This window comes from Bactrocera dorsalis, chromosome 3, assembly GCF_023373825.1.
Source record: "Bactrocera dorsalis isolate Fly_Bdor chromosome 3, ASM2337382v1, whole genome shotgun sequence".
NCBI classification, from domain to species: domain Eukaryota; kingdom Metazoa; phylum Arthropoda; class Insecta; order Diptera; family Tephritidae; genus Bactrocera; species Bactrocera dorsalis.
In genome coordinates this window covers 6,233,377-6,255,709 of record NC_064305.1, presented here as the reverse complement: position 1 = coordinate 6,255,709, position 22,333 = coordinate 6,233,377, and the positions used below count along the sequence as shown (strand labels likewise).

At 32.4% G+C, this 22,333-nt stretch overlaps 1 protein-coding gene across 5 annotated transcripts in view; it reads left to right on the top strand.

Moving 5' to 3' along the window:
* The window catches only part of LOC105228480 (atypical protein kinase C), a 41,113-nt gene that overhangs the window by 14,139 nt on the left and 4,641 nt on the right, over positions 1 to 22,333 (top strand). For 2 of the 5 annotated variants that reach the window (XM_049453610.1, XM_049453611.1), the window contains exons 2-6: positions 5,042 to 5,768; positions 6,689 to 7,880; positions 20,945 to 20,995; positions 21,109 to 21,194; positions 21,263 to 22,276. In XM_049453610.1, the coding sequence (XP_049309567.1) occupies positions 5,298 to 5,768; positions 6,689 to 7,880; positions 20,945 to 20,995; positions 21,109 to 21,194; positions 21,263 to 22,276 (2,814 nt within the window). In that variant the 5' untranslated portion in view covers positions 5,042 to 5,297. Of the gene's footprint in view, positions 1 to 5,041; positions 5,769 to 6,688; positions 7,881 to 10,170; positions 11,110 to 20,944; positions 20,996 to 21,108; positions 21,195 to 21,262; positions 22,277 to 22,333 lie in introns of those variants that run through there. The other 3 variants (XM_049453612.1, XM_049453614.1, XM_049453613.1) reach the window with 3 other exon arrangements.

The following is a 22,333-nucleotide window of genomic DNA, read 5'->3' as shown; positions in this document are numbered from 1 at the left end:
CAACCCGTGGATGCACCCAGTACTAGATGTGTTTAGTCAAAGTATCGTTTCGCATAACTTGTAATTTTCAGATTGGTTCTTTAGATTATTATTTTTTTAGCCATATTTTTTTATTTCTTTTCATACCTTTCGATATTTTCACATTTAAATCAAATATTCTCTTTATCTATCAAATCATATTTGATTTTATGAATCCTCCTTGATTTTAGCTCATTTCGTACTACACATTAAACTCATCGCTTTTTATGTGCGTTTTTATGTTGCGCGAATTGCAAATCGATTCACCGAATCCACCTCTTTTGCTTCAAACACTTCGTTCCATTTAAAAGGTATTAATTTTTTCACAATTCAGCCAACCGCAACGCAACCTTTATAGCGCAACATTTCTGTTTTATTTTACGAGCGTTTCACCTCCTTTTTCAATTAAGAAGAAAACAAAAAAGCAACAACAAAAAAATCTCAATCGTGACTGCCTTTTGAGAATGAACGCTCGAGTGGCCGCAGTAGTGGTCCTCTTCTGCCGCTGTTTATTTGTTTCATTCCATTTTTGTTGGCATTTTTTTTGTGTTCGGCTTAAATTTCAGCTTGATCGTTGTATTGGCGTTTTCACTCCTCATTTTACTACTTATTTTCCTGTTTGCTTCGCATAAATAATGTACAAATCGCTTTCTGTAATATATTTACTAATACACTCGCTCGCTCATATGTATGTACATAAGTCGTCGTGCTTATCCTTTGCGCTCATTTAACGATACATTTTGGCCCACCCGCTCGTCCTCACGCCCAACTGGCGTATTGGCTCGTTACCTTTTTGGCTCCTCAACGTCTGTTGCCTACTTGTAACTGTATACAACCCACTCTTCACGCCCTATTGAGTATTCCATGGAAAATGTAGTGGGTTCTCATATTCTCCTAAATATGTGTTATCCCGTTGGGATGGTTCTTATTTGATATGATATTTTTTAGCGCATATTAGTGACTCTGTGGGTGCTTGTAAATACGTAATAGGGTCACGCCAATAACGTGAAAAATTGATGAGTCGGACACCGAACATATTTGTGCAGATTAATTGTTGTGGGTTTCGCTTGTTTTAGTCGCTGCGATAGTGTGTTACAAAGTCATAATGTATTCGAGTATCAGGCAATAGATTTAAGGGCGCTAAGAATACTTCCGCTTCCAAAATGGTTTCGCATTTAAAAAAATAAACACTTGTATGACGCTGATTGACTGCTTATTTATTTATAATTTTATAGAAACAGTCTTTTATTTCTTTTATTTATAAATAGATCACCTTTTAAGAATTAAGTTCTTTAGTAAATAATATTAACAGCAGCTGCAAGTGGTGCTGTTCTCTCATAATATTTTGATACAATATAAACTGGCAGTTCTATTTCCATTGAGTATCTTGTACTGTACAAAAGTAGTCTGAGAATCAAGTGAATTTTTTTTTTTTTAAATCGAAAACTTCTTTTGAATATTTTTATATTTTATTTTTGACTTGTTCGTGCTAAGCAAAAGTTACGTTGAAGCTTATGACCTTGGTAGATGTCATAGAGCAAAATTTTTGAATATAATCTTCATAACAAAGGTTTATAACAGTAATGTAGTTATATAGCAAGCTTTACGACGCATCGCCCTGCTACAGTTAAGAAACTTCAAGTGTTCTATATTTTTCGGAAAAGTCTTCAAAAATGGTACGATAGTGAATAATTTTGACCCGGAATTCAAAATTTTATATTCTTTGATTTTTCTTAAATTTTTTCACATTTTCGTGTGAACGAATCAAAACTTGTGTTGAAGCTTACGAAGTTGCAAGATGTAGTAGCGCAAAATTTTGGAATATAATCTTCTTTTCAAAGGTTTCTCAGTAATCTAACATTCTGTCGCATCGTTCTGTTACAATTAATAAACTTCAAGTGATCCATATTTTTCGAAAAACTCCTTAAAAGTGGTACGAAAGCAGTTAACTTTGACTCGGGTTTCGATAATTTTATATTCTTTTATTTTTCTTATGCCTTTTGGCTTGTTCGTATGAATCAAAACTTGTTTCGAAGACTTTATTTTTTTAATTTTTCCTTGTTTCTTAACTCGTTCCCTCGAACCAGAACTTGTGTTGAAGCTTATGAACTCAGTAGATGTAATAGAACAATATTTCTGAATGCAATCCTCTTTCCAAAGGTTTCTAACAGTAATGTGGTTATACCATAACCTTTCTGTCGCTTCGTTCTGCTTCTAAGAACCGACTTACGATATTCCATATTTGTTGAATAAGTGTTAAAAATGTTTCGATAGAGGTCAATAACGAATTCGAAGCTCAAAAACTCGTTTAAATAAAGCTAGAAATTAAACTTTTTTGTCAGGTACGGTGATTTTCTTTCTTATTGAAGACTAATTTAAGCAAGGTTTAGGTTTTCTTAAATAATACTAATTCTCTAAGAACTGAAATTTACATTTAAAAAACTGGCTCTAATCTCCAAAGTCTTCCAAAAATTTCGCTAATTTCCAAAAATCCCTTAAATTTCTAAAAATTCAGTAAATTCCCAAAAAACACTATTAACTTTGTCATTTTCACCTTCACTAAAATATATACCCATAAGCTCATGTGGTTGCTGTGACATTTAAATGCAGTCGTCTGGAAAAATTTCGCTTGCCACAAACCAATCAATGCATACGAATGAAATCTGCAACAGAAGTTATTTGTTTGCATACAAATTTTCTAACCACTGTTTACAAGTATATTTGTATTTACTTGACGGTTGGTGGTGAAGTCGTGGATGCCTTTTAGGTACATTTGTTTGTGTTTGTGTATGGGTAAGTGTAAGTGTTTTTTGTTTTTCTCGCTTCACTCATTTTGGCCAACATCATCTGTTTTAAGTGCTTGGGCGTCCTTCCTTTGGCGCTTGGCACTTTGCTGTCGACGTTGTTGACGTCAATAGCAGCGCAAACCTGGGAATTCAGCCGTTTTTGCTGGCGTTTTAAACATATAATAATTAAATGGCATAGCAATGAAAATGAAGATTAAAGGTGGTTATAAACATATAGGTGGTATTTTGTTAAAAAATATTAAATTTTTGGAAGATTTTTTTTTTGGAAAAAACGTTGAAATTTTTTTGAAATTTTTTTTTTGAATTTTTTTGGAAAAATTTTAAACTTTTTTTGATTTTATAATACAAAATTTTACTTTATTTAATATCATTAACTATCGATTTTTAATTTTTTTTAATTAATTTTTAATTTTTTAAGTTAATTAAAATTTTTTTAAGTTTTCTTGTGCTGAAAGCTAATTCCTTTGGCCTACTTTAAATTTTACGTTTTTTTTTCACTGCGTGAACCACACCCTAAAATATTATTTGAAAATTCTGTTTAATACAAACAATTGTTTTTGTTTTTTCTCGCGTTAATATAAGTTCTTTGAAATTTTTGAAGAAAAATTAAAGATATCTGAGCAGTTCTATCGAAAATCGCTCGAAATTTGTGCGACTTGCAACATATACATATATATTTCATTTATTAATTCTCTATGGCTCTACCTGAGCACATACTTTCTTCAGCACTCGCTACTTGGTCGTATGCTCCAACATGTTCACTCTCTCTCTCTCTCTCTGGTGGCCTGCGCTCTCTCGTTTTGATTGTGCTTAACAAATTGCCGAATTTTCTCATGTAAATTGGGGGTTGAGGTTGCCAGATGTTTTTTTTTTATTTTTATAAAAATATTTTGAAATAATTCTGGCTTCACACCGTTTTTATTTCCAAGTTTCACTAAATATTTTGTTGCGAAAATTAATTTATTTTTAATTTTTCTTTTAACCTAGTTCAAAATTGTCTCAAGTTTGGCGTTTTAAAACTATATTTTCCTTCACCAAATTTTGCTGTTCGGCAACTCTGATTGAATTTCGGAGCTAACTCTTTAATTTCAAACTCTATATTTCTCCCTTTCTCTCTCTCTCTCTCTTGCTCTCTATGTCCTTTAAACACGCTCTCATTCTGTAAGCCACTCTGCCACTCTTTCTTCGGTATTCCATCCACCCGGTTTCGCAGCGTATATATTTTGGTTTTTATTTTTCTAGTTTCAGTGTTTTTGTTCATGCCTTATTTTTGTTGTCTAAATTAACGGCCTGTAGGATGGCATCTGTTTTTGCTTGTTCGACAGTTTTTACGTGTTATTTGTTTTTCTTCGTTGACTTTTTGGACATTTCTTATGGTGTCACATGCCAACAAGGTGTGACTGCAGTCAAGTTTGTTATAAATGATTTTTGTTTTTGGTATTTTGTATTTGCTCCGAGGGCCACTGGGCGTATGAGTGATGCTGAAAACAAATATTAAATTATAATTAAATTAAAGCTATAAAAAAATATAAATAAAAAGTTATAAAAATATAAAAAAATTAAAAAAAAAAATTATAAAAAATTAAAAATTATAAAAATTAAAAAAAATATATAATTTAAAAATAAATATAAAAAAATAAAAAAAAAAACAAATAAAAAATAAAAATTAAAAAAAAAATTTTGAAAATAATAAAAATAAATAAAATACGATAACGAGAAAAACTAAAAAATTTATAAAAAAGTTGCCAACAAGAAAGATAGAAATTTTTTTTTTCAAAATTTATTTGCTTTTAGAAAAATTAAAAAATTATTGGTATGCAATTTTATTGCCTATACATATACATATGTACGTTTTAATAAATTAACATATTTATGTTAAATAGTTCTGATTTATTTTTCTACTTTGCTTTGACGTTGCTGGTTGTTATGCATATAAATTTATTTATTTATTTTTATTCTCAATATTTGGGTATTTCAAAATATTTATGAAATAAAATAATAAATATCATATGAACCTATATGTACATAAAACTATTGAAACTTCCAAAAAGCAAGAACCGAAAACAAGTTTTTGTGCTACACGTGGTATGAGTAACATTTGTGCTATAGCAATTTTTGTGCATCGTGGCGTATGAGTGATTTTCATTGTAACACGACATGTATTATATGTATAAATAATAAATATATATAACAAAAAGTCCAAAATTTCTTTAAAGGCTGCTTTATCCCTGCTTGTTGTGAAAAATATTATATATATAATCTATATATAATCGTGTTGTTAACAAAAACCGAAGTGTGATTAAAGCAAAATAAAGTGATTAAAAACCAAGAAACAACCGCGCTGTGCAATACATCTACAAAAACAACCCAACAAAAACAAATAAATTTTTCTACAACTCTCCTACCCAAAACCCCACACAATAAGTGTGTAAGCGTCAGCAACAACACGCAATCGTAGTATTTGACCGCAACATGGCTTGGGGTTACTGGAGCGCCACTACAGTAGATCGTGGACGTTCGCCACGACGCAATACGCAATGTACACCGTTACCGGTGAATTTGATGCAACAAGAAGAGGACAACAGCACGCAAAATGCGTCAGCAGCCGCTGCAGCCTCGGCAACGAACAGCAATACCGGCAATGGCAGCGGTGGTGGCGGCGGTGGCAACTCGAATACTTGCCCGAATACACCATCCGGCACGCAAGCGAATCTCTGCTACAGTCCAACGTGTCGCAGTCGCTGCAGTAGTCCCTGCCCGGGCAGTCCGTGTCCGGGTAGTCCATGCGGCTCGATAACACCGCCACCGCCGCCACAATTGACATCGTCGCAACAGCATTTGCATCAGCATTCGAATAAGAATTGCCCGGCCGCACAGCAAATACTCAATTTGGATGATTATCCGTCGCGGCGGCAATCGTTGGATCGGCTGGATAGTCCACAGGTAAGTGTGCATGTGATGGAGAGGCGAACATTGTAGTTACTCACGAGCACCTTCATATCCACAACGTAGACTTGATAACTTGCAAAGTAGTCTATCAAGTTGTTATTTGGCGGATTTGTGATTCCTTTATGCACGCATTGTACGAAATCAGTCTATAACCACGCCTACTTTTCTTATATTAAAGTTTTAAGTTCTATCTATGGCTGCAATAAGATCTCTATTTAATTTTTACCAGGCGACTGTGTTTTTCAAGTTTAGAAACAATAAGTAGTCGCTCGGAACAAATCTGAGAATGCGGTGGTCGCCCGATAACACAGTCGCTTGGATCAAATCTGGAGAAATAGCGGTCTTAACTTTCCCTAACGATAGAACAACCTTCGCATTCCGCGGATCGAGTTTGCTAGTGAAGTCTAATTGTTCGACTACTCCTTGGTCGCTGGCGTTTAACAATGGATTCATGCTTCGTCGATGGTCTTGAAACGATGCCGCAGCTTTGTCGAATTGTCTTAAAAACTGGTAGCTTTCTCGTACAGGATAATGAACCACAGAGTCTTTTGAACTGTCTGCCAGCGCTTTGCTGACACGAGTGATAAATTTATGTCACGATATCTTCCTTGGTGACTAAGTTTTCACCGTCGTAAACTAAAAAAATGCATTAGAAATCACAAATCCGCCTCTAACTTAGACTTATTCGTATATAAAAACCCAGAAGTAATACGTACACACACACTCAATTTCAATAAAACATTTCATTAATTGCTGCATGGATTCAACATTGCTCATTGACAACTCTCATCGGCGCTCATCGATTGGAAAACTCACAAAAAAATCTGAAAACATGTTTTGGACGACCATTTCATCCGACTTCAACTCCATCGTTCCCACATCACCATATTTTTGTGTTACTACCATATGCTCAGTCGAAATATTTTGGTCTGCAGGCCAATCAACTGTCGGATATATTGTGTCGCGGCGCCGTCGTCTCATCCATACAATCGGCCAACAACACGTTGACGCGCGGCGTCTCACTGCACAGCCGCAGCGGTAGCGCCCACGGCAGTATTCATGGTGGCAGTCATCACGGCAGCTATGGCGGCGGCGTCGGAGGCGGTGGAACTGGCAGCGCGCACGGCTCCATGGGATGTCTGCAGGGCAGCATGGGACATTTGATGGGCGCCGGTGGCATTGGCGGCGGCATGGGTGGCGCTAGCACCAGCGGCAGCGTCGGCATGCTGTCGGGCGCAATTGATACCGGCGACTATGATGTACCGCATCCGCATCCCTATACGCATCATTATATGCAGACATCGACATCGATAACGCCGCCACATTCCACAATGAGTTTGATCGGTTCACGACCCGGCTCGGCCGGTGCTTGTCCGGGTCATGATTCGGGCTCAGACTCGAGTCAAGGTTGCGGCTCTACAATGGGTGGTGGCATCGGCGGCGGTGGTGTTGTACATGGCATGGGCGGCATGAGCATTGGCAGCGGTCATGCTGGCCATATGATGGGCGGTGGCGGTGGTGGTATTGGTGTTGGTGTGGCCATGGGCATGGGCATGATTGGCGCTGCTGGCATGAGTGGTCATCATCATAGCGGTGGCAGCGGTTCGTTGGGACGCTGTTCTAGTCGTTGTCATAATACAATGAATACAACAACAAACACCACCACCACCACCACTGATGATTCGGGCGGTGGCAGCGGTGGTAGTGGTGGCAGCGTTTTCATGGGCAGCTGTCGCATGGGCCCAGCCACGAGTGGTGGCGTCGGCCTTGGTGTCGGTGTGGGCGTTGTTGGCATCAATGTCGGCGGTGGCGGCATGGTTGGCGGCATAATGGAGAATCCACATCGCAGCAGCTTGCACGGCAGCGAAGGTAGCGGCTTAAATGTGTGTGGCATGGGCGGTAGCGGTGGCAGTGGCGGTAGTGTTGGTGGTCGCAGCAGCACACTCGGCACCATACATAATGGACATCATCATCATCAATATCACCATGAATGTATACACTACGAGCGTCTACCTATACCTGTTCCTATACCGACTGTGCCAATACAACAGCAACAGCAACAACACTTGCATTCCGAAGAAGAAATCGAACCAGCCTATGCAACAGGTAGGTACCCACGTAAGTTTGACTGTGTGCGTAGGCGTGTGTGGCTGCACATGTCTGTGGTTACTATCGCCACCAAGTGTAATTGCGATAAGTATGTCCTCAAACCACTTGACGGCATTCTTTGTTTTGTTTCTCCTCATTGTGTGGCTTAATGTTTGTGTTGTGGTTGAGATTTTGTGTGTTTGCGGTACATTTTCACTTTTTGTTGTTGTGTTGTGAGTAGTAGTTTTGTAGTATTAAAGTTCTAAGACTATATTTTTTTCGATTATCTCAGAAAAAGTGCGATTAAAGTTTATTTAAAAAAAATTCTCATGCTCTAAACATTAACCCTTGACTACCTAAAGTTTATCTACGCATAGATTTTTAAGAAGAACGGCGTTTTAATTGGTGTATCTCTGCTTAAATAGTACTAAAATTCGAAAACACAATGATTAAATGTGAAAAAAGTGGAAACATTAACCCTTGAAAGTTTTTTTTTTGTAATTTTTTTTTTCTAAAAAGTGTTTTTTTTTTTAGTGTAAGGAGCACTTCTGTTATATTAACCATTACAATCTGCTAGAAAATATTAAAATTATATATTTTTCATTACATTAACCCTTGCATTCTACGACATAATATTTAAAATATAGATACATATGTATATTTATAAAAATCATCAAAGACGATAAAAACCAAATTTTGCTACGAAATTTGATTTTAAAAAGTTTAGAAAACTTTAACCCTTGTACTCTGCGTCATAATTAAAAAAAAAATATATATATATTTTAAGTATATGAAAGGTTAAAAAATAATAAAAAAAATATCAACTTCGGCTGTATCGAAGCTAAAAAACCTTTCACGATTTAATTCTGTATAATGTGAAGGGTATAAAAGTATTTTTAACTTGCTTCCGATTGGTTAGTTTGTATGGTAGCCATACGCACATAACTTGCTTGGAAAAAGATTCTCAGAACTGAACAATTTCTCAGATTACACCATTATCTTAGACAATAACCCATGCCAAATTTCGTGAAGATATCTTGTCAAAGAAAAAAGTTTTTCATATAAGAACTTGAATTAGAGCGGTCACTTAAACAATTTAACCTATAGGTGGCGGTGCAGTTGAGTTTCTAATAATTTCTTGGTATACGAACCATCTAAACTGTCTAGTTAGACACTTTGAGGTTATTAACCCACACTTTACCTAGCAGTGTTCACGTGTAACATTCATATTTGTACTCTAAAATATTTTCAAGCACGTCGTATATATCTTATCTTGTAGAAAATTATCTTTGCTTACTGCTAGAGTAATGCTAGACTAGAAATAGCTTTTAATACTAAATATGTATCGTATATAAACCTTAAAATCGTTATCTACCATAACCGTTCTTGTCAAATTTATATGGATTGCATTTTTGGCTTATGGTTTGGAACCTTGCTAAACATATCTTACACAACCAAGAACGACAGTGAACTTCTTAGTTGTTCTTGATTGCTTAGGTAATAAGAATTGTGGCTACAAATAACTCTGCAACCATTTTACAATATTTTTATACCCTGCACACGGTATAACAACTTCTTTATTTTACAAAGAACCTTCTTTGCCGGTCAAGCTTGAGTCCTTGTATGGAAAACTTTCTTATTAGAAAAGATATCTTCATGAAATTTGGCACAAATTACTATCTTAGGTATCACTCCAATCTCTGATTATATTGTTCAGATCGGACAACTATAGCATATAGCTGTCATACAAACTGATCGGTCAAATTCAAGACCTTATATGAAAAACTTTTTTATATCAAAAGATATCTTCACGAAATTCGTCGTATAGTATTATTCCAGGTATTGCTATAATCTACGCAAATATTGTTCAAATCGGACAAATATAACATATAGCTGCCATACAAATTAATCGGCCAAACTCAAGTCTTTGTATGGAAACTTTTTTATTTGAAAATATATCTACACGAAATTCGGCATAAATTATTATCTCAAGTATCACTACAATATCTGAAAATATTGTTCAGATCGGACCACTATAGCTTATAGCTACCATACAAACTGACCGACCAAAATCAAAAAAAATATATTGTTATACTCTTTTACTCTATTAAAATTGCACCTGTAAAGGGTATTATAGCTTTGAGGCTAACATTTTTACTTGTTTCATTTATTTTGCATAAAAAGCAAAATGAAACATTTGGGGGAGGGTCTATAATTTTGAAGACATTTTGTCCCCTTCGCCTGAGTGAAATTCTTATGAATAGAATCATCAAGCCACCACATATGCATACTTAACCCAACACTCAATTATACCCATACATTCCCTCACACATATCACACATACACACATATCGATGTGATAAAATATCGCTGGCATTTAATTTCAATTCATTTCTTATTTGTTTGTGTCCCATCTTAACGCTCATTCTCTTCTGCATACTGTCTTTGCACTCGAAATTTGTATTGGCGACACTTTGTATTGTATGATTGCTTTTGCTTGTTGTTGTTTATTGTTGTCATAATTTATTTCCACATTTTCGGTGGGTTTATGCTCGATTATTGTATCAATTGAAAACTAGTTGTCGGGCAAGAACTCTCCAGTAAGCGTGTTTCGTGCGCGAAGTCGCGTTGTCGCCACGCGTAGAAAGTGCAGATGTCGCCGAAGAAGAATAAAAACAATTCTTTTACACTGTTTTAGTTTTTTTTTGCGTTGCGTTCGCCAAACGAAGATCGTAAACACACAATAGTCTTATCAACATATCGCAGGGAAATCACCACTACCTCTAGTCACAAGAAAGTGTTGAGTGTGTAAATCAGCTGATAAGCGCGTTGTAAAGGAAAAGAAAACAACAAAAACAAAATAGAAGCGCTGAACAAAATGCAAAAAGCGTTAAAAAAATAATAGCAAATCGGTAATCGGTTAAATTTTATTGTGTTTGTTGCTGCTGCAAAGTGTCCAGCTTGCTCCAACCACAGGGCACGATTGCCTTTAATGAGCATTAATATAAGTTTGTGTTATTGTGCTAATAAAAAAGAAATATTTGCAAGAATATATTTATAAAAAAAAATAAGTAAAAAAGCGCTTTAAAGAAAACTGTGCTGCTTTGCGGTCATTGCGCCGCTGATGGGATTAGAGTTCACGCACCCGCGCAGCCGCAAATGATGATTATGTGGAGTGGTATTTGTGAGGTTGCGTCGCTTTATGGCCTACAAACGTCAGCGTTCTTCATGAGCGGCGGTGGCGTAAGTTAGTATCTGTGTTATTATTCCAATTTGTATAAAATAGTAAATAATTAAGTGCTCAAAATATTACAATGCTAATGATTTTTCAATTGGAAAATAGAATTAGAAAAAGCAACAAAAAGGTTGAAAGTGTTGGAAAAAAATTTAAAAATATATCATTATTAAAAAAAAATTAGAAAATAATGAAAAAAAGGAAAAATTAAAAAAATAGTAGAAAATATTAAAAAATTATTAGAAAATATTAAAAAAAAAAAAATTAAAAAAAAAAAATTCTAATTACTAATTTTAATTTCAATTTTTTTTTTATATTAGAAAATATTATTATTAAAAAAATATTAGAAATTATTAAAAAAAAATTAGGAAATATTAAAAATAATTTAAAATACTGAAAAAAATTTGGAAAGCGTTACATTTTCGAAAATTCCGTTAGTTTCAGCACAGCTTTTCAGTGTTTGCTTGAAGTGTGCCAAAAAGACACCTGTGTGTTTGTTGGATAGTTAATAAGTGCGAGAATGTCTTTTATTCACGGATTGTATTTCTAATAAAAACATATTTATAGAAAATTTGATTAAAAACGATGTCGATGGGTTAATGCTTGTATAATTGTGATATTTATTTTCGGTAATATTTTTTTTTTTTTAATTTCTGCGTTAATATTGAAGTCTACATCTTTTCCACTTTATTTCCTTTCATGGGTAGTTAAATAATTGGATAAATCAAAATTAATTATTTTTTAATCATTGTATTTTTATTTTTTTCCAAAATTTTTCCAAAACTTTACCAATTTTTTAAAATTATTTTTAATTTTTTTAATCATTATTAATTTTTTTCTTATTTTTATTTATTTTTTTTGTATAAAATTTCGCTAATTTCATTACATTTTATCGAAAAAGAGAAATTATTTTTTATATTAATTTTTTTTTATTAATTATTTTAAAATCATTATATTTTTATTTTTTCCAATTTTTTAATTTTTTTTCGAAAGTATACATTTTTTCATTAATATACATACTGAAATTTTTTTTAATCATTAAAATTTTTCCAAATAAAACATTTTTTTTTTTAATATTTTTTTAATTTTTTATATGTGACCTGGTCTACGAAAAGGGAGCTAACGTGCGAAAACTAGTTTTCTAGGAAAAAAGCATCTCATCTTCCATCCGAATCAACTAAAAAGTGAAAATTGATTTTTTGACACTTAAGCCCCCTTTCCGTAGGCCAGGTCACATATGTATATTTTTTTTATAATTTATTTAATTTCCTCCAAAGCTATACATGGCCTATTTGGCTCCTTACAGCCCATTACCCATCCCGTCATAAAGTTTAGTACCCTCTTTTTCAAGTCTCCTCATTCTTATTTGTTCTTCTGCAAGCTAAATTTCCATCCTTCATTAAATTTATCGTCTAATTTGGGTTAGGATTGAACTAGTACTAACGGGTTATCTAAATACATGCGCACATACATACTCACATATTCGTATTTTAATGTGTACCGACATGCATAAATATTTATGTGCTCACTTCTGTCTATACCCAAACAGGCCTCCGGTGGCCGTTGCTTATTCATCGTTTTCGTCTCGCCATCTTATAACATCTTAATTTAGGCACTTGTGCAGACAATTACTGTTTGTTATTGATATCGTCGTATGCTGTCACTTGAAGACATCAATTAAAGTGACAGTAGTAAAATGTTGAAACGAGTGTTCTACATTCATTTATGAACTCATATTCGTGCCGAATTCAACATTTTCGTTTGAATAAATTGCTAAAAATATTGTACCAAATTTAATTTTAATTTTGTGCTGTGACAATAAATACCGATACTAACTGGTTTGCATTGGATAATATTTGTGTATGTCGGGTATATTGATGATGCTCATAATTTTTCTGAAGTTTTCGGCGAATAATCCATAGTGCATAGTTGCCGGTGAGGGTCGAAATTGTTGGAAATTTATGGATAATTGACTTTATAGTGTTCCTGGAGTGTTCTATGAATAAAAGAAAAATTACTTATATTAATTAAAAAATTATGTTATTTAATAAAAATTAAAAATAATTAGTTAATTAAATTTTTTTTGTTAATCTAATTTATTTTTTATGTTATTTATTTTTGTAGTTTTATTTACTTTTAATTATTAAAACATTTTAAAAATTAGTTAAAAACTAAAATTTCTTTGTTAATTTAATTTTCGTAATTTTATTTGATTTAAATTGATTAATTAAGATTAGTAAATTATGGTAAAAAAATTAGTTAATTATTATTTTTATTTTATTTACCATATATTTTTATGTTATTTTTTCGAAATTTTAATTAGTTTTCTAATCTTAATTAATTTATAAAAAATTATAAAAATTAGGTCATAATTTTTTTAATTTAAATTAATTAGTTAAACAAAATTAAAATTAATTAACTATTATTATTTTTTTAATTTTATTAATTTGCGATCTAGTAAATTTTGGTACGTAAATAAAAGTTAAAAAAAATAGTTAATATTAATATTTTTTCCTTTTCTTTACCATTTTTTTTAACGTTTGTTGTTTGTAACTTTAATTAATTTTCTTTATTTAAATTAATTTATTAAAAATTAGTTAATTATATTTTTTTAATTCTTGTTTATTTTTATTGTTATTTAAATTTGTAATTTAATTTATTTTCTTAATTTTAATTAATTAATTAAAGAAAATTAAATTTAATTAAGTTTTATTATTTTTTAATGTTATTAATTTACGAATTAGTAAATTTTGGTATGTAATTAAAAATTAAAATTTTTTTCTTAATTTTAGTTAATTAATTAAACAATATTAAAATTAATTTGCTATTATTATTTTTTAATGCTATCAATCTTTTTTAATTTGTTTTCATTTTTACAAGAAAAAATTTAAAAAAATATTTTAAATAATTTTATGCCGTTAAGTAAAAATTTTTCACTTCCAACCAAGCAAACATTAATCTCAACTTGAACAACCTCTTCATAAAAACTCACATACACAAGCACACACACAAAGTAAAACTACCTAGCTCACACAAATCCTAGCCACAATAATTTTTAATTAACCGGAAATGCATTTCTTACAACAACAGATATGCTGTCCGTTATTAGCAACGCGCACAGTTATAAATTAAAATAAAATACGCCAAATGCAAAGCACAATCGATCAAGTAATTCTTACGATAATATAATTTCTTGTTTTTTTTTCGTATATATACGCAAGTAGTAGTTAGCAGTGTTGTTGGGCGCGCAATTGAAATGACCTTGCTTCAATAAAAGAGGAAAATAATGAACCGATTGACCGCTGGTAGTTACAGATATGAAAGAAAGCAACGCAAAAAACGCGGTAATTTAATGCTAAATTTAATATATGCACACGCATACATACGTACATGTATTTGGGAAAAGTCGCGACAGCAAAATTGTGTGTGAATTTTATACAAGTCAAGTGCACGTGGGTTAGTCAAGTAGTAGATCGCTGTGGCGTTGTGGCGTTGTGGTTTATAAGTTGATAATTTTTTTTTACACTTTAAGCTATTTAATTGTTGTTTTTGTAGGGATTCAAAATATGCGTTACATAGTTTTGAGTTTGTTGCGGAGTATATATTCTATTTTGGTTATAAAGCGGGTATGTTGCGGTTACTTATACGGGTATGTAACGATTATTTATGAGCAATATTCATGCAGAAACTTTGGAGCTTATAAATTTCATAAAAGAATAATTAAAAAAGTAAAAAAATATGTAATTAAAAAATGTTTCACGAGCGTTTCGCTTTTTATTAAAGATATTTTGTCTTTTTTAACTCAATATTTAAGTTTCAAATAAGAAAAAACATTAAGTTTGTATGGCTATATTGATCCGATCTGAATCATATGTTCAGTGATGGTAGTATTTCCTTGGGCAATAATTTGTGCCAAATTTCTTGAAGATACCTTGAAATATAAAAAAGTTTTTCTTACAAGGACTTCAGTTTCATTGAGCAGTTTGTATGACAGCTATATGCTAAAGTGGTCCGATTTGAATAATATGTTGGGAGATTGTGGCATTCCCTTGGACAATAATTTTTGCCAAATTTCGTGTAGATACCTCGTAAAACAAAAAAGTTTTTCATACAAGGACTTGAGTTTCATCGAGCAGTTTGTATGACAGCTATATGCTAAAGTGGTACGATCTGAAACAATATCTTCGGAGATCTTAGCATCCCTTTGGACAATACTTTATGTCAAATTTCCTGAAGATACCTTGTAAAGCAAAAAAGTTTTCCATACAAGGACTTGAGTTTCATCAAGCAGTTTGTATGACAGCTATATGCATGTCAAATTTCCTGAAGATACCTTGTAAAGCAAAAAAGTTTTCATAAAAGGACTTGAGTGAACGAGCACTTTGTATGACAGCTATATGCTATAGTGGTCTAATATGGACGTTTTCGATAATTGAGGACCTTTTATGTGTACAGCGAGTATAAAAGAATAATTTCAACACAATTAAAAAAATGCTCGATAGATGTCGTTCTATGGAAAAAAGTGAAGAATTTCGTATTTACAGTTCGATGTGGGTCAAATATGAACCAAAGTCCGATAAAGAAGAAAGATTATATTATAAAACACCACACAATTTATATATAAGGACAATTTTCTGTTTAAGAAACTCTTTCTACTATTCTAATTCTTTCGATATCTTCATCCAGTGCTTTCAAAACTTTGAAATTATTAAACTAATTATTGCTGGTAAGAAGTAAGGTCGCTTGTATTTTTTTTATTATAATATAATGGATTATATATATAATTTTCTGTGTAACAAACTGTTGGCAAGATTCTAATTTTTTCGATATCTTCAACCAGTGCTTTCAAAACCTAAAAATTTGAACTTACAGTCCCGAAATCGGTCACTGGCGTGCGGCGCTTGCATCTGTAGCGACAAATTAGTGCATGTTTAGTTGCTGCGTCGCACTTCCTCCCCCCCCCTACCGCTTGACACACTGTCGTCCCCAGAAAGTCAGACACACATTTATTATTTACATTTATGAATTGAACAATTGTTTAGCAAGTCTCATTAAGGCTTTTACATACATTCATACACATTAATGAGGGTAAAAATATAACAGTGCACAGCGAGAGAGAGAGCAAAGCGCTCATACGGCGGCGTAGTGGGTAGCCCACGTTGATATAGTGATAAGGAAATCAATGACAAATAAATGCCGTTCGATTGTGGTAAAATGTAAAGGCACTCAAAGCCAAACAACTTACATATATATACATATATACATATATTTATATATATATATATATGTGTGTGTGTTGCTCCACTCGCGCACGCTGCCGCAACTTCGGTCGACTTGCCAGCAACTCTCATTTTTGTACCTTAGCTGCATATCGATAGAGTTTTGCTTGGCGGCCACTTCAGTTACGAATATCGGCGGCCGGTGTGTTGTTGTCGACGCGAGCAGGAAGCAAGGGGCCGCTAGTACCGTCGGCGTGATCCTAACGGCGGTGATTTGGAGCACTGTGTTTACCAAATGCATGCAAATGTGTCGCGGCGCAGATAACAATGCGAAAACTTGTTTTTTCTCTCACACCTTGTTGTTTGTGTGCGTGTGTATGTACGCGCGTATATAGTACAGTGTTGAAAATAAAATGTGAAATAAAATTAAACAAATTTATTGAAGACTCACTTTAATGTATGGCAAGACGCAGTGCATTTAGTGGAAATTTAAAAATCGAAATCAGTCCGTCTTCTATATACATTTTGGTCTTATTGCTGTTATCTTCGTTATTAACTGCATGCGCATACATATTTAAATACGCATACATATATTTTGTGCCAAACAAATCCTCAAGCGTCGTAAAACGCTTGCCTTTTAACTACATCTGCGCGGGGCGCCCCTCGCCGGTTGGACGCCGTCAACGCTCTCAGCTACAAATGTTTAACTATAAGTATCTGCCATTGATTGGTGTGAATTGTGTGCGCTTGTGCGTGCCTATCTGTGTGTGTGTTTAGTTGATAAGGCGCTATTTTCGCTTCATATGACTATTGATTCCATTATTTGATATAATAAATTATATATTATTGGGTCGTCTTAGAAAACTTTGACTGAAATTTTTATGTTTTTTGTTTTTTTTTTAAGCATGAAACTGGTTACTTACATTTTCGTCCCATATAAATGGAGTAATATATCTATTTATATGTATTTATTTACAACCTAACATTTTATTTAATTTTTTTTTTCAAATTCACGTGAAAAATAATTTCATTTTATTTTTCATATATTTTATTGCTTTTTTTTAAATATTTTTTTAATATTTTTTATTTTTTTTTATATATTTTTTATATTTTTTTTTTTAATATTTTGTACGAGAGTTGTCTTTTATACTTCGGCATTAGTGAACAAAAACAAATATTAATCATCAAAAATAGTTTTGTGATTTTTCGAAATATTCTCCTTAAAGGTCTTTATACTTTTGTAAGCGTTTGAACGAATTTTTCGAAGCACTTTGGTCACTCTGATTGAGTTATCAACAAAACATGCCTTTTGAACCCATCAATCGCCTCTTCAGGCACTAAATTCAATGACATTTATCCTGATTGCGCTTGTGTGCATTTTGTTTGTTGATTCGCGTTTTATTGCAGTTTTTTATTTTTATTTTTTATGATTTATTTTTTTTTTTATGATTTATTTTTTTTTTTATGATTTATTTTTTATTTTATGATTTTAATAGCGTAATCGGTATATTTTTATAGGTGATCATTTCCGCATATTTCGTGATATAGCTCTTGTTATGACACACACATTATAAAGATAATAAAGTGATTGATATTTTCAAAAATTACACAGTATTCTTTATTTATCGCACCACTCAGATGAAAGTGAGTCTTATCGGAGAAGATGATTTTCTTAAAAAAATCATTATCGTTTTCAAGTTGTTCCAAGCCAAAATCAGCAAATTCACGACGTTTACGGTAGTCCAATGGCTTCAGTTCTTGAGTGTGAATAATTTTATTAGAATGCAAGCCCAAAACCTTTCTCAAAATCCACCAGGTTCGGATTTGAGACATGTTCAATTCTTGAAAACGTCATGGAATCGACAAATTACGGTCTTCTGAAACACTTGCCTGAACGGCAGCAATATTTTCATTACTTCGAGCGTTTATTTGTCTTATTGGCACTGGAACATTGTGTACAGAAAATGTACGATCGAAATTTTCAACAATTTGACGAATAGCGAGTACAGTTGAAAGATTATTATGAGCGAAAAATTACATTAAAAATAACCGACAGGACGATTAGAAATTGAAAATACTCATCCAATGAAACGGCAATAAAGCAAAAGATAAAATAAAAATACCAAGAATTTTATATGATTAAAATTATAATTCTTCCACACCAAACCAGATTAAAATTTATAAAATTCCAATAAATAAAAACAATATTTTAAATTAAAAATCTAAAAAAAAAAATATTTTAAAAGTTTAAATAATTTAAAAAATATTTTTAAAAATTTCGAAATTCAAAAAAAAAACATTTTTAAAATTAAAATATAAAAATAATTAAATTTTGAAAATTTAAATAATAAAAAAAAATATTGTATTATTAAAAAATCATAATGTTTTGAAAATTTATATATATTCAAAAAAAAAAAATATTTTTAAGACTTAAATACTCCAAAAAATTTTTGTAAATTTAAATAATTAAAAAATTGAAAATTTAATTAACTAAAAAAACATTTTCAAAATTTATATAAGTAAAAAAATATTTTGAAAGTTTAAATAATCAAAAAAAATCTGTTGGAAAAAATATTTTTTTAAAATTGTATACTTCAAAAAAACATTTTCAAAGTTAAAAAAAAAAATAAATAAATTTTGAAAATTTGAATATTTTTTTTATTTAAAAAATTATAAAAAAAATTACTTCGAAATTATTTAAATAATAATTCGAAAATGTTTTTGTGAATTATGGAATTTTTAAAAATATTTTTTCAACAATTTTTTTTAATTATTTAAACTTTCAAACGTAAAGTCACTAAAATACGTTTTTTAATAAAAATATTAGAATGTTACAAAAATATTAAACTGCATATTCAATATATTTTTTTTTTATATGTAAATGTTAAAATTTTTTTTAATTATTATTTAAATAATTTCAAAATATTTTTTTTGTAATTATTTAAATAAAAAATAATAATTATTAGAATTTTCAAAATTTATTTATTTTTTTTTTAATAATTAATTGGAAATTATTTAAATAATAATTAGAAAAAATTTGAACATTTACATATAAAAAAAATATATTGAGTATGCAGTTTAATATTTTTGTAATATTCCAATATTTTTATTAAAAAAACGTATTTTAGTGATTTTAGTTTCTTAGTTAATTATTGTTATTCAAAGTTTTTTTTATATTTAAAATTATTTTTGGACTTCGGTTTCTTATTAAAAGGCTATATCCACATACAAATCAGATCAAATGCTTTTTTCGATATTTTTTTGTATAAACATTTTATTTAATAAATTAATAAAACTAATATACATTTACAGAATTGAATGTACTTTAAGACTCGATGATGAGCAATGATTTAAAAAATTTTGATTTTTGAAAAAATTGAAGATTTCCAAAAAAGGTAGTTTTTTGTGAAAAAAATTTAACTCCTGAGTGGCTAAAAAAACTAAAAGTCTCATTTCTTCGGCTACTACCTGATAACCAGAACTAATACTGACTCTGAAAACAGCATTTCGCGAAAAATGCGTTTACAGTTTAGGGAACCGATTACGCTTTGTTGGAACTCAGTTGAAAAAAAGTCTTTCAAATACACTGATATCCGCAATATTTGCCGACGGATTTTCAATTGTTCTTAGAATATTTTTTTAAATAGTATGCATAGTACATTTGGTATATTAGTGTGGGCAAAAAATAGTAAGACTTTTTAATATATATTTTTATTACTTTAAAGTATAGGTATTGAAGAATAAATTACGAATTTTAAAATAATGAAAAATCGATTTTTTTATTCACATACATATGTATTTATAAAACCCTTTAAGGCAGCTATACTCACTGCACAGACAGTTGACACCCCATGTGGTGCCCACAAAAGCATGCACTTATGCGCCACATGGCTGCAAAGCACTACATATACTCTAATCTATGCTATACAGTTTGTATATAGTCTTGTATGTTCCCTACTGTCTTTTTTATTAAATAATTTATGCATTTGTATTGAAGAAGGAAGTTGACAATTTGACGTTTTAATTAATATTGAGTCAATGAATAGGAAATAAACTCTTTAATCGCATAAGCTCGCAAGTGAAATGGGGTTGCCCCGAAAGTACGTGTATATAGAGCTGAATAAAAAATAATTCCATAAATTAATTGTTTCGATTGTTGAATGTGTAGACTGAATGGCACTCAGCTAGACTACTCATTCGCCGCGACGCTCTTACTTTATACTATAAATTTTATTTATTTATTTTTTTTTTATTATTCTTTTAGTAATTCGGGGAATTATGAACTAATAAATTATTACGAGAATTTTTTTCCTTGATAATTTTCAATAAAAATATGTACATAGCAACAATAATAAGCTGTGGCAGTGTGAGTGCTTTAAAAATGAAAATGTATGCTTTAATATATATATTATACATAAATTAAAAGAAATTAAAAAAAATGTATATAATAATTGTTTTTTTCTTATTTATTAATATGTTTTTTTTCTATAACTATTTTAATAATTATTTTTAATACATTTTTTAATAATTTTTTTTCAAACTTTTAAAATTGTTTTGTTTAATTTTTTAATAATTTTTCTAAATAATTTTTTTTAATCAATTTTACCTTTGCTCTTCACGTTTTACAGTATTTCCAAATGTACCTTCTGCACCTGGCCTGTCCTGTGATGGCGAAGATCGTAAGTCCAATACACACATAGTGTTGCTGTTGTTGTAGTTTTTTAATTTCATAACTGTTAATTAAACTAATTTACATTACGCAACACTCACACCACTCTCCACCCACTTGCAGGCAGCATCTACAGACGTGGCGCACGCAGATGGCGCAAACTCTATCGAGTCAACGGACACATTTTCCAAGCCAAACGCTTCAATCGAGTAAGTACACAACAACAAGCGCTAATAACACACTAATCAATGTACAATTTCATCATAATATCGCGCAGCGCGCCTTCTGCGCTTACTGTCAGGACCGCATCTGGGGCTTGGGACGGCAAGGTTTCAAGTGCATACAATGCAAATTGTTGGTGCACAAAAAATGCCATAAACTCGTACAGAAGCACTGCACCAACGAACATGTGGAGCCGTTAGTGAAGGAGCGTGACGACGCTTTCGCCGAACAGCTGCCGCAGGTGTTGCCACCGTTGCCCGATTATGCGTCGCAGGCGAGTGGCAGTGGTCACAGTGGCATGGTGGATGCCAGCGATCCGTTGGCAGCGCTTGAACTACAGCCGCACGATGGACAGTTGCAGCAGCAACAGCAACAACATCAAAATATTGAAGAACAATTGGAGCCGGGCACTCAACGGCAATACTCCATTAACGATTTCGAATTGATACGCGTCATTGGACGTGGCAGCTATGCCAAGGTCTTGATGGTCGAACTGAAGAATACCGGGCGTATTTATGCCATGAAAGTGATTAAGAAGGCGCTCGTCACCGACGATGAGGACATCGATTGGGTGCAAACGGAGAAGCATGTCTTCGAGACGGCATCGAATCATCCGTTCTTGGTCGGTTTGCATTCGTGCTTCCAGACACCGTCACGTCTATTCTTTGTGATTGAGTTTGTGCGCGGCGGTGATCTTATGTTCCATATGCAGCGACAACGTCGTCTACCCGAGGAGCATGCGCGCTTCTATGCGGCGGAAATCAGTTTGGCATTGAACTTTTTGCATGAGAAGGGCATTATTTATCGTGACTTGAAGTTGGACAATGTCCTGCTCGACCATGAGGGTCACATTAAGTTGACCGATTATGGCATGTGTAAGGAGGGTATACGTCCCGGTGACACGACCTCCACCTTCTGCGGCACACCCAACTATATAGCGCCGGAGATTTTGCGTGGCGAAGACTATGGTTTCTCAGTGGATTGGTGGGCGCTGGGCGTGCTATTGTACGAGATGTTGGCCGGCCGTAGTCCATTCGATATAGCCGGCGCATCGGAGAATCCCGATCAGGTAAGTGGCTGTGCAGTTTGCTCTAAATTGTTAAAATTGCTTATATTTTTTTTCTCT